Genomic DNA, 12809 nt, shown 5'->3' with positions numbered 1-12809 from the left:
AGGGAGTTTGAAGTTTGTACGAAGAAAACCAACAGTGCCCTCATCCAATTTCTCAACTAATGTAGCCTACAACTCGATGGAAGTCAAAGAACAAAGAATGGCTTCATTGCTGAGATTACTTCCACACTGTAGGACTTGTGTAGAGGAATGAAGACTCTTAGCACAATGAAGACCCCTGTGCCTTTGCCCGCAACAATCCCATGAGTCTGAGGGGTTAGAGCATTTACAGAAAGGATGTCAACAGTAGACAAATGGATGAAAGTGATGCAGCTGCTGCTATAGCACATGTGTGGAGTAAGGTGTTGGTATGTTGTCTTTACTTATCCCCCTCTCCCTTCTTCTAATAGCATTATAAACAGTGAGGCATTTCACTGCCTTATATGACAGCTGCTGCTCCTGCCTATTTCTTCTTTGTAGGGATTTTTAACTTAAAACCATGTGTTTTGGGGCTCACTCTCATCTGCTTCCCCCCAGTTTCTAACTGAAGAAGCCAGCCAGTTCACTGTCCAACAAGGCAAAGTGGATGTTGTACAGCCAAATGGATCATGTTTGAATATGTCCAAGGCAGGGGTGATCGAGTCACCAATATTTTCCATTTGCTGCTTATGTCTGTTACTAACGATGTGATAAAGTTGCAGTTACCTGCTTCCCATGTTAATAATCTTGTGATATTCCATTGTTCTTAAAGGGATTAGTATTCAGTTTCAAACATCAAAGCAGAAACTTTGCTAAATTTTTGTGCAATTTCTCTTTATAACTCTTACGATTACACATTTGTTTCAGCATGAAACACCACCAGCAGATGCACGCAACCCAGTTCGTATAGTCACACGTAGCACACCTAGCAAAAATCGGAAGAGACCTGAAGAGATACGAAAATCTCCAGCTAGAAAGGTCCGTAAACTGTTTACTGAAGAAGAGAACGTCAGATTGGGTGCCAAATTAGGTGATGTAAAAGAAAATGCTACTGCAGCTGGTTAGTATTCAAGTTGAAAGTCATTTGTGTGAAAGTTCGAGCATTTTGTATGTGTATAGTTCTTAACACTGTGAAGCTATCAGCAACTGTATTCCAGTTGATATTATTGAACCATTGTAATCTGTTAACATGGCTTTGCCTTTGGAAATTATTACAAATGCTCCCATAATTAACATGACTGATACGGTGACACTCGCTATGTTGAAATATAGCAGTTGGTGCTTTCTTCCTTATGGTAGAAATTTCGTAATGCTCTATTTGTTAACTTACTGTGTGAGATTAATGCTACAGTTTTTGTTGCTTTTCTTTTAATCGTAACAGACTCCACACACAGCAGAACTACCAGAAAGATGAATAGTGATTCATAAGCATGAGTAAAATTAAAGCACGTTAATGAATTTTGTAAACCAATAATGAACAAAAACAATTAATTTGTATAATTAAATTTTATTCTTTTCCTTGAAAATGTTCAAAATGTGTTTCCACCTCAAATTGAATAAAGAGATTGCTTCTGATGGTGTGCCAACAAACATAAGAGCAACGAAGCACACGGAGGATGCAAAAGAACAATCCCAGCATCAGTGTATTTCTAATACTTATTACAATTAAACTACGAGGATGAGTCAAATGAAAACCTTAAATTTGTAATAACAAATCGAAATTTCGCGCCGTTTCCTGTAAGTTGGTAAGCATGCTACAAACAGCATGCAGAATGGCCTGTAGGTGGCAGCATAGTGCAGATGCACACATACTGTCGCAGTGTCAGTGTAAAGATGGCCGCCCCACTTGTGACTTGCAACAGGGAAGAACAGCATTCTGTTATTTGGTTTTTGCGTAGTGAAGGTGTGAAACCCATTTAAATTCAACGACGAATTAAGGTTCAGTTCAGTGATGCTTTTTGTCCCAGCAGCAAGTCTACGAATGGAGTAGGAAGTTTGCAAATGGTGTGACTTCGGTGGATGATGCTCCTTCTCTAGGTCAGGCACAATGAGTTGTGACTCCACAGAACATTGGAGCAGTTGAAGCCATAGTGAAGGAAAACCACCGAGTGACACTGAATGACATTGCAGCATGTTTACAGAATAAACATGGGTCAGCACACCACATTGTGCATGATGTGCTCCAGTTTCACAAAGTGTTTGCATGATGGGTGCCACGGCAGCTGACTCCTGAAATGAGAGAACGACGTGTTGATGCTTGTAAAGAACTTCTTTGGCGCTTTGAATGAGAAGGTGATGGCTTTCTTGCAAGAATCGTTACTGAGGACGAAACCTGGGTCCACTTCCACCAACCAGTAACGAAGAGAGCGAGCAAGGAATGGTGCCATTCCTCATCACCAAAACCAAAGATGTTTTGAACAGAATCATCAGCAGGGAAGGTTATGCTGACACTCTTTTGGGATGAAAAAGGCGTCATTTTGGAGCATTAGTGGCCTAGAGGGACTACTGTCACCAGTGCATCATACATAGATCTTCTAAAAAATCATCTGCGGCCTGCAATCAAATCAAAGTGACGTGGATTGCTGTCAGCAGGTGTCCTTTTGCAACATGAGAATCCAAGACCCCACACTGCCTGTACGACAGTTGCAACAATCACAAACCTGCATTTTGAGTGTCTTCCTCATCCACCACACTCACCAGACCTTGCCCCCAAGTGATTTCCATATGTTTGGACCACTCAAAGACTCAATGGGAGGAAAGAAGTTCTGTTCTGATGAAGAGGTATGCCACGAGGTGCGTGAGTGGTTGCGCGGACTATCAAAAGCATTTTTTTCTAATGAAATTTATGGACTTTGTAAGTGCTGGAGGACTTGCATTGAGCATGGGGGAGATTATGTTGAAAAGTGATTCGGCTTTGTACCTCTTCTGCACAGTAAATAATATTTAAAAAAATATTTAAGGTTTTCATTTGACTCACCCTCGCATTTTTTGAATTACTTAGTTGGTACAATTTTTTCGAAGTTCTTTGTGTTTTCTCATTTTGATGGTTATTTTTTCAGAAGTACTGTAAAATAATAAAATTTATTCCAGCATCTGTGACACACAAATGTTTAATGCCTAAAAAGATGCCAAATGTGAATGCCACTGAAGGATGAAAAGGGGTCTGTTCTAAAAGAAATCAAACTTGGGTTGGAACAACTCTGTGATACGCTGGCTGGAAGTGTTAGTAGATATATATAACAAATCTTGTACTAACAGAAGTATTCCGTAGTAGGCAGGCAGCAAAAAATGAGTTAACTGGGTCATTCCTCAGTATTTCATGATAATGATGCAGCTAGTTGTGATGACTTTCACTTCATCTGGTATGCTGGACAGGACAGTTGATGTGAGAACTGTTGCTGTTGCTAGGGACTGCTTGCTGTAGTGTTCCCTGTCAGAAGAAATTATAGTAACTCCACTGCTATGCATAGTCCAAAGTTGCACCACCTGATTGTGGCTTAACTGTATAATAATTTATTATGACAACAGTGTTTTTTTATATATACAGGGTGTTTCAGAATCAAACAATGGAAAATCCAGGATGGAATGTAATAACATTGTGAAACGGAAAGTTACTACTCACCATATAGTGGAGATGCTGAGTCGCACAACAAAAAGACTGTCCCAAATGTAGCTTTTGTCCAGTAAGGCCTTCGTCAAAATTGGACGACACACACACACACACACACACACACACACACACACACAAATGCAACTTACACACATATGACTGCTGTCTCAGGCAACTGTGGCCTCAGTTGGCAGAGACTGCAGTTGTGTGTGTGTGTGTGTGTGTGTGTGTGTGTGTGTTTTGTCTAATTTGATGAAGGGTGTTTCAGAATGACATTTTAAAAATTTAGGGCAGGTTCCTTACAGCAAATGAAGCAGGGGAATTCTGGTAAACATGGACTCTTTAACATGCATACCTTAAGAACTATGAGCAGTTGATCATCTTCGCTACGGTGAAACACATCTGTTCTACTAACAAGTGCTCATAGCTCTTAAGGTACAGATTTAGAACCCATGTTTACTGTACCCTTTTTGTTCCATACTACCTCCTCTCAATATCTGGAAAGCAAAGAGCTTGTGGTACAAGAAGTCTGGCTCACAGTGTCAAGATTGGGAGGATGACGGTTCAAACGCACGTGTGGTCATCCTGACTTAGGTTTTCTGTGATTTCCATAAATCGCTTCAGTACAATCTTCTGCTCCATGTCTAATGACCTCTTTGCTGACAGAACGGTAAACACTTATCTCCTCCCCCACAGTGTTGAGGATGAACAAGTGATCATAGCTCTTGCGGTATGCATGTTGGAGTCCATGTTTACAAGGCTTTTTCCTTGTATATATATGATATCATGATATAATAGATCATTACACAAACATTTACAAGGTTATGTACTTCTAACTGGCAGTATGTCAATTTTTTAAAAGGCTGCTTAACTAATTGTAGCTAATGCTTTGCAGTAGTCTCTACACTTTTCCTGTACTGCATGTACCTCCAACTGGCAATATGTCAATTTTTTAAAAGGTAGCTTAACTAGTTGTAGCTAATGCATTGCAGTAGTCTCTACACATTTTACCTGTACTGCGGCAGTCTCTCTGTCTGTGAGTCTTACTTGGAATGCCCCCCCCCCCCCCCCCTTCCCCACACACACACCTCAACATTTCATATGTAATGTAATCCATTTATATCAAATACCAAATTTTGTTCAATAACTTAGTAACTATCAGATGCCTGAGAATTTGGTCCTAACGTAAGTATGATTCATTTGGCGAGTTTTCATTCTGTAATTGATTACGAGCAACAATAACATTTTTGATACTTTATAGCTGTGTGTTGGAAAGAGACTCAGAGCCTGGATGCCTACCTTTTGCAGCAGCACACTACTAGCTATTTGAGTACAACCATTACATTTACTCAAAGCTTCAAATTGCCACTATTTTCTTCCCCTATCACACAAAATGTTGCATTCCTTTCAAACTTAGAAGGTATAGGGAATTCCTTTCAAACTTAGAAGGTATAGGGAGGTATCATTGGTAAACGAAAGCTTAGGTTTGGCTTGTGAGTGTCTTGCTTACTGTAGTTAACTAGTTATAAATGTTCATAAGGATTCGTACAAAAACAATAATAAACCTCACATTCCTACATCTTATCCTCCAGTCATAGCTGTTGAAAGGTATTTTTTCCAATTTTGTGTAATAAGAATCACTATTTGGTAGAAAAAGATGACGATAAAATGCAATTGCTAACCATTATCAAGAATTTTGCTTATTAGATAGGAGCATCTGCAAAATATCAAGCAACTACAAAAAGATTGTGGTTTCAGAAACAACAGATTAATTAACTGTAAATATATTTTTAGTATTTAAATATAGTAATGGAAAGTTCTGGGAGAATGGAAATAATTTGGGAGTAAAGATAACAACTCACCAAATAGTAGAGGTGTCGAATTATCAACAGGCACACAAACAAGATTGAAAACTTTGCTAGACTTTGGATGAAACAAGAGTATGTTAGGATCCTGTACACTGAGGTGAAAAAAGTCATGGGATAGCAATATGCACATATACAGATAGTTGTGCTATCGCATTCACAATGTATAAGAGGGCAGTGCATTGGCGGGACAGCCATTTGTACCCAGGTGATTGAGTCATGTGGAAATGTTTCCGATGTGATAATGGCTGCAAGATAGACTTTGAGTGCGGAATGGTAGTTGGAACTAGAGATGTGGGATATTCCATTATGGAAATCATTAGGAAATTCAATAGTCTGAGGTCGACAGTGTCAAGAGTGTGCTGAGACTACCAAATTCCAGGCATTACCTCTCACTACGGACAACACTGTTGCCGACATCTGTTGCTTAATAACTGAGAGCAGCGGTATTTGCATAGAGTTGTCAGTGCTAACAGACAAGCAACACTTCATGAAATAACTGCAGAAATCAAAATGGGATGTACGGCAAATGTACCCATTAGGACAGTGCCATGAAATTTGCCATTAATGGGCTATGGCAGGAGACGACCAACCCGAGTGCCTTTGTTAATAGCACGACATTGCCTGCAGCGCATCTCCTGTGCTGGTGACAGTATCGGTTGGACACTAGATGACTGGAAAACTGTGGCCTGGCCATATGAGCCCCGATTTCAGTTGGTAACAGCTGGTGATAGGGTTTGAATGTGGTGCAGATCCCATGAATCCGTGGACCCAAGTTTTCAACAATGCCGTGCAAACTGCTACTGGATCCATAATGATGTGAGCTATATTTGCATGGAGTGGATTGGGTTCTATGGTCCAACTGAAGCGACCATTGACAGGAAATAGTTATGTTCGGCTACTAGGGGCCCATTTGCAGCCATTCATGGACTTCCAAGTTCTCAAACAACAATGGAATATTTATGGAGGACAGCGCGCGATGTCCCCGGGCCACAAATGTTTGCGCTTGGTTTGAAGAACGTTCTGGACAATTCGAGCGAGTGGTTTGGCCACCTGGATCACCCAACATGAATTCCATTGAACATTTATATGAGATGGACAATATAGGAAATGATAGATTCACTACTTAACATAAAGATGACACGTTAAGTTTCAGACAGCCAGTTAAAAGACTCTTACACATCAACTTTCGGCCCCCTTCGTCATGTGTACTTGAGATGTGCTTGCCTGTGTGAATGAATGGCGTGTGTTTCTCTTTTTGTGATGAAGGCAGTGGCTGAAAGCCTGAGTGTAAGTGTCTTTTAATTGTGCCTGTCAGCAGTTAAACTTGTCGTCTTTACGGTAAGTAGCAATCTATCTTTCTGTACAATGTTGATATTCCTACCTGAAGCTTTCATTGTTTGAACATTTACGGGACATATTAGATAGGTCAGTTTGTGTACAAAACCGTGCACCGGCTACACTTCTGCAATTATGGGCAGCTGCTTGTTGAGTCGATGCCATATTAATTTGCTGCTATACGTCGGTATTAGGAGGTACCCCGGGACTCTTGTCACCTCAGTGTAGGGTCCTGCCCCAGGATATATGTACCCTTTTCCCCACAGTTTCAGCCTCCCTCTGCTCTGTCACCTCCTCCCAATTCACTCTTCCACATCATCGTCAGCTCTCCATATCATCATCATCATCATCCTATTCTCTCTCTCTCTCTCTCTCTCTCTCTCTCTCTCTCTCTCTCTCTCTCTCTCTCTCTCTCTCTCTCTCTCTGTGTGTGTGTGTGTGTGTGTGTGTGTGTGTGTGTGTGAAAGAGGGCCCCTGTTAGAGGTATTGGCCTACAAGAGGCTCAAGAAAGATCCAACCAAGATGGTTAGGAAAATGATTTATTTGTTGAAGAGCTCAGATCTGCCAGAGGAAGTAAAGAAACAACTGTATCCCACGATGCCAGTCGTACTATGCCAGTATGGACATCCAAAATCCACAAGGAAGGGGTGCCTTTGTGGCCAATACTTGACACGATTAACTCGCATAGTTGTGGACTGGCCAGAAATCTAGCTATTCTAAAAAGCCCTTTGTAGGGCACTGCAGTCGACTGATTTCACGAATGTTATGGTCTTGAGACCCTAGAAGGGTGACCTGCTTCTGAGCTTTGAAGTTGTTGTTCTTCCTGAAAGTACCTCTTGAAGACTGCTTGACACTCCTGGCTCAAAACTGTGAGCATGTATTGTGGCTGGGAGATCCCCTCCGGCTGTTGGTATTGAAAATCTCTATATGGAATGCTCAAAAACTTTAAAGCACCTGTCAAAAACCCGAGTTCTTGTCCTGCTGTGTTGACAATACATCTGCGGCATGAGAACAGTGTTGGATGAGTTTCTTTATCACCTTAACAGCTTCCATCAAAACATTGCCTACGCTATGAAAGTAGAGGAGAATCGATGTCTCCTTTTCTTGGATATACTAATAATGAAGAAGGCAGACGGCACTTAAGCTATGCAAACTAGGAAGAACACCTGCACAAACCTGTATCTGTATGCAGTGAGCTTCCACCATCCAAAAGACAGGCAGACAGTGCTAGCCATCCTGGGACATAGGGCGCACCTCATCTGTAATGAAGAAAGACTCCTAAACAAGCTACAACAGCTGCAGGAAGTGTTCTGTAAAAGTGGCTACAGTGAAGTGCAGATTAGAAAGGTGTTCAGGAACACAAAAGATGCAGCAAACCGGAAAGAATAGGAAGGATAGAAGGGACTCATCTTCCTTCCTTACTTCGGGCCAATTTCAGCCAAATTTGCGAGGCTGTTTGGCATCAAAACCATTGTTTGACCACTGTCTAAGATGAAAGAGTTCCTTGGCTCTGCAAAAGACTGACCAAAGCTTACCTTACTGGCGATATACAGCATCTCTTGTGGATGTGGCCACTAATACATCTAGCACACACATTACTTTATCTCAAACTGCTTTAGGGAACACATCAGGTGCGTGACTGGAACATGCAGAGAAATCAGCAGTGACAGAGCATAGCATAAACAAAGATAACATTTTTAATTTTGAGAACAAGAAGTGGCTATGACAAGCAATCAGCTATTGGGAAAGCATTATAAAGGAATCCATAGAAATATAGATCTTTGAGAATCTTGTAAATATGAAGAAAGGTTGCCAAGTTATTTCAGCTTGAAATTTGCATTAGCGGTAATATGACAAAGGTATGCACAGCACAGTCCTACACACAAGACGTATCCTGAATGCCCATGCAGCGTTTGACTGCAGTCAACAACCGACCTGCTCCACTGCACCCCTACCCCTCTTCCCATCTACAGGCCGTGAAGGATCCAGTTGCCGGCAGCCGACTGGAGGCTGTGTGCCGCTATTGTAAATATTGGGATATTTGCACTATCTCGAGACTTCACCAGATGATGATGATGATGATGATGATGATGATGATGATGATGATGACAATGCCACTCATGAAAACATCATGCTATCTTAACTGTGCTACCTGGCTGGAAACCCAACAGTTTTTCTTCAGTTGTATATGCTGGGATCTACATTCACAAATTGAAAGTATTGTCTATATTGATAGAATCTACTCTATGAGAGTCTTGAACTAGGCCTCACATTTAATAACACCAACAGTGATTCAGTTCTCACTTGTCACTTAAGTATTCATAAAAGTAAATATATTTATATGGCGAATTTTCTTTACATTTGATAATATGATGTAAATATACATCCCACCATTGTGTTGCAAGTGTGAGAGCTACTTGAGATTTTGAACAAGTACAATTTGCTTTTATATCTGTGGGGTTGCCGAATGTCGTGAAATAATACCTAGGATAGCGTACAACAATTAACATTGATGACCTCTTTTATTTAAACACAACTCAGAATTCTGTTGGTAATACTAAGCTCAGTCAACTGAAAATATATTAACTGCCACATATATATTCACAGGGTTACTCAATAACTAAGGCATATATCACAGAGAGAAGACTACACTAAAATTCCATGCTGTATCCCCATAAACATTCTGCAATCATGGATTATTTATATCTTCTGCCCAGAGGAATTCCATTGTGGCACACTGTTTTAATTGCATGCTAGTGTTAAGAAAACTACAGTGGTACCATCTGTGAATTGATAAAATAGTTTTCATCCAGTAGGTGTAAGAGAACTTCAAATATTGTGTCATTGTTTCAAGAAGAAAATGGGAGGCCTTACTTTCTGAATAATTGACAGTTATTTTTGTTATTTTTTTGGCTACCCCACTATAACAAACTACATATGTTAGAGATTATAATAAAATTTTCGCTCCAAAATGTTGCCATTGATATATTAATAAAAATAAATAAATTTAAATACTATTAGCTACATTAACAAACATAGTTAACAGAAAATTTACCCTAGATTAGTCTTATGTTTTACAAATCCTCCAAGCCAGATGTTAGGTAACCTACCGTGTGTTGCAGAGAATATATCTGTACAAAATTTGATTATTTGTCTTGGCATTAAAGTCATTAAAAATAACTCTAACTGAAGCATTGTACTAACAAGGGAACCTCCCCATCGCACCTCCCTCAGATTTAGTTATAAGTTGGCACAGTGGATAGGCCTTGAAAAACTGAACACAGATCAATCGAGAAAACAGGAAGAAGTTGTGTGGAACTATGAAAAAAATTAAGCAAAATATACAAACTGAGTAGTCCATGCTGAAGATAGGCGACATCATGAAGGATATAAGCTCGAGAGCGCCGTGGTCCCGTGGTTAACGTGAGCAGCTACGGAACGAGGGGTCTTTCCTTCAAGTCTTCCCTCTAGTGAAAATTTTATTTTCTTTATTTTCGCAAAGTTATGATCTGTTCGTTCATTGACGTCTCTGTTCACTGTAATAAGTTTAGTGTGTGTGTTTTGCGACCGCACCGCAAAACAGTGCGATTAGTAGACGAAAGGACGTGCCTCTCCAATGGGAACCAAAAACATTTGATCGCAAGGTCATAGGTCAAAACCTCTTATATATTCTATACGACACTGGTGACGGCATGTGTGTTACAAGACAGGAATATGTTGTCGACCCACCTAACTTGTACACTTGGCGAATGGGTAGAAAGAATCTTCTAGTTTGCCCGATTTAGCTTTTCTTGTGGATGTGATAATCACTCCAAAAAAAGTGATGAAAAGATAAGAGTTTGTCAGATAACAATTGTCTGAAAATAAAAAATCAAACTTTTCACTCGAGGCAAGATTCGAACCAAGGACCTCTCGTTCCGCAGCTCCTCACGCTAACCACGGGAACACGGCGCTCCTGAGCTCATACGGTCCATGATGTTGCCTATCTTGCCGTGGACTACTCATTTTGTATATTTTGCTTATTTTTTTCATAGTTCCACGCAACTTCTTCCTGTTTTCTTGATTGATCTGTGTTCAGTTTTTCAAGGCCTATCCACTGTGCCAACTTATAACTAAATCTGAGGGGGGGTGCGTTGGGGAGATTCCCTTATAAGTGATTGCCATAAATGCTGAACTAAAAAATGACAGTGGTTGGTGAATAAAAATTGGCCTCAGCTTCAAGTAAGCAAACAAAAAATTGATTTTACAAATCACAGAAGGGTAATTTCGGTTTTGTTTTTTCTTTTGTTTCATTATGTTCATGAAGAGAAAGAGTCCATAATTGAGTCAGATCTGATGGAGGGTCTGAAGGACAAGGAGTCACATGAAAATTTGACAGGTAAGATGCAACCTGAATTGTATTTTAAGTTCATTCTCATCTATTTTCTGCTGTGGTTTCTTTGTCTAGTCTCTTCTCTATTCTTTTAATTTCTATTTGTATTATTATTATTATTATTATTATTATTATTATTATTATTAAGTTGGGAATTCGTACAACACATGGCATTAACTTTCGCTATTCATTCCTCGTGTATGCGGAATACCACAACACCCATAGTAGTTCACAGGATATATGTTATGTGTAAGATGTTATAGTTCAATTCTTTTATCTTGGCGGCTCGCGCATGCCCGCCCAGACGCTGGAGATTGCTGCGTTGCCAGTTGCACACGACGCACGCGCCAATAGGAGCAGCGCCATAGTATAGCATAGTTCGCAAGCTTACGTGTAGGGGAGAGCGCGCAGTTCATGAAGTAAAGCCACCACGGCCGCATTAACCCTTTCGCTGCTACACAGACGTGCTCCCTGCATTCCGCGCTGTGAGCGATTTTGTCACTGCACTGCTCGCCTGTGCAGACACATTGTGTTCCGACTGCTTTGACACTCTTTATCATTCGATTCCACAAAAACTATTTGGCTCAAAAATTAGATTTTTACCTATCTCCTTCACTGATACCTTCCCCCCATAAATGACTCAATTTTGCTTCGATGTTCAACCCAGTTATTATGCAGCATTAAATATAGTAAACCTTTGCACGAAATTTTGAAGAGTTTGCAGAGATAAAAGTCCATAGAGTATACTTTCCGTATGGTCGATTTTAGTTGCCACAATGTTGAGAATGAAATGTGGACAAGATACCTATATATTTCATTTAATTTAAGTACCACATAAGTGTCGTATGTAATATTGAGAAATATTCCACCTTTCGCGACTGTAACAAAAGTTTTACTTACACTGGGCACGTTTGGCTTTATTTTAAAGCACTTCAATCAATCAAAAGGAAGTAGACAAAATACATTAAACAAAACTGTGGACTTACAAAAACATTAGGACTTGAATATACCGTCTGTCAGTGAAGTGCTCAGAGCTATGTCAAATATAATTTTGTGTGTGGCACACACAAACAGCATTTATTTGCTAAAACACTGATGAGCCAACACAAACGTTGAATATTGTGCTACCGCAGCACAAAACTACGAAAGGTTACTTGGCAATGGAGGACACAAAATACAGTCCTCTTATGATGCTTCAAAAGAGAGAAACGCGTCTGGTCTAAATAAGTCGCTTATTACAGTTGCAGAAGAGGGATATATTTCAATACCATTGGTAAAACTGCGACTGTCGAACAAAATCAAGAAATAGAACATGAATACCATTGTGTATGTGCCATACCTTTCACCGATGGAAGTGCTTTAAAATAAAGCCAAACGCGCTGTGTGTATATAAAACTTTTATTACAGTCGCGAAAGATGGAATATTTCTCAACATTACATACGACACCTATGTGGTTCTTAAATTAAATGAGATATTGTTATACAGTAAATATTATATGAAATTTAGGTATCTTGTCCACATTTCATTCTCAACATTGTGGCAACTAAAATCGACCATACGGAAAGTATACGCTATAGACTTTTACCTCTGCAAACTCTTCAAAATTTCGTGCAATGGTTTACTACATTTAATGCTGCACATCAAAACAAAATTAATTCATTTATGGGGGGAAGGTATCAGGCAAGAAGACGTGTAAAAATCAAATTT

At 39.9% G+C, this 12809-nt stretch overlaps 1 protein-coding gene across 8 annotated transcripts in view; it reads left to right on the top strand.

The window, feature by feature from the left end:
• The window catches only part of LOC124722596, a 356119-nt gene that overhangs the window by 91708 nt on the left and 251602 nt on the right, over positions 1 to 12809 (top strand). For 6 of the 8 annotated variants that reach the window (XM_047247733.1, XM_047247734.1, XM_047247735.1 and 3 more), the window contains exons 3-4: positions 784 to 976; positions 11036 to 11107. In XM_047247733.1, coding sequence (XP_047103689.1) covers positions 784 to 976; positions 11036 to 11107 — 265 coding nt within the window. Of the gene's footprint in view, positions 1 to 783; positions 977 to 3006; positions 3139 to 11035; positions 11108 to 12809 lie in introns of those variants that run through there. The other 2 variants (XM_047247737.1, XM_047247736.1) reach the window with 1 other exon arrangement.

Source organism: Schistocerca piceifrons, chromosome X (assembly GCF_021461385.2).
Source record: "Schistocerca piceifrons isolate TAMUIC-IGC-003096 chromosome X, iqSchPice1.1, whole genome shotgun sequence".
NCBI lineage: Eukaryota > Metazoa > Arthropoda > Insecta > Orthoptera > Acrididae > Schistocerca > Schistocerca piceifrons.
The sequence above is the reverse complement of the archived record's forward strand: the minus strand, read 5'-3'. Positions and strand labels throughout refer to the sequence as shown.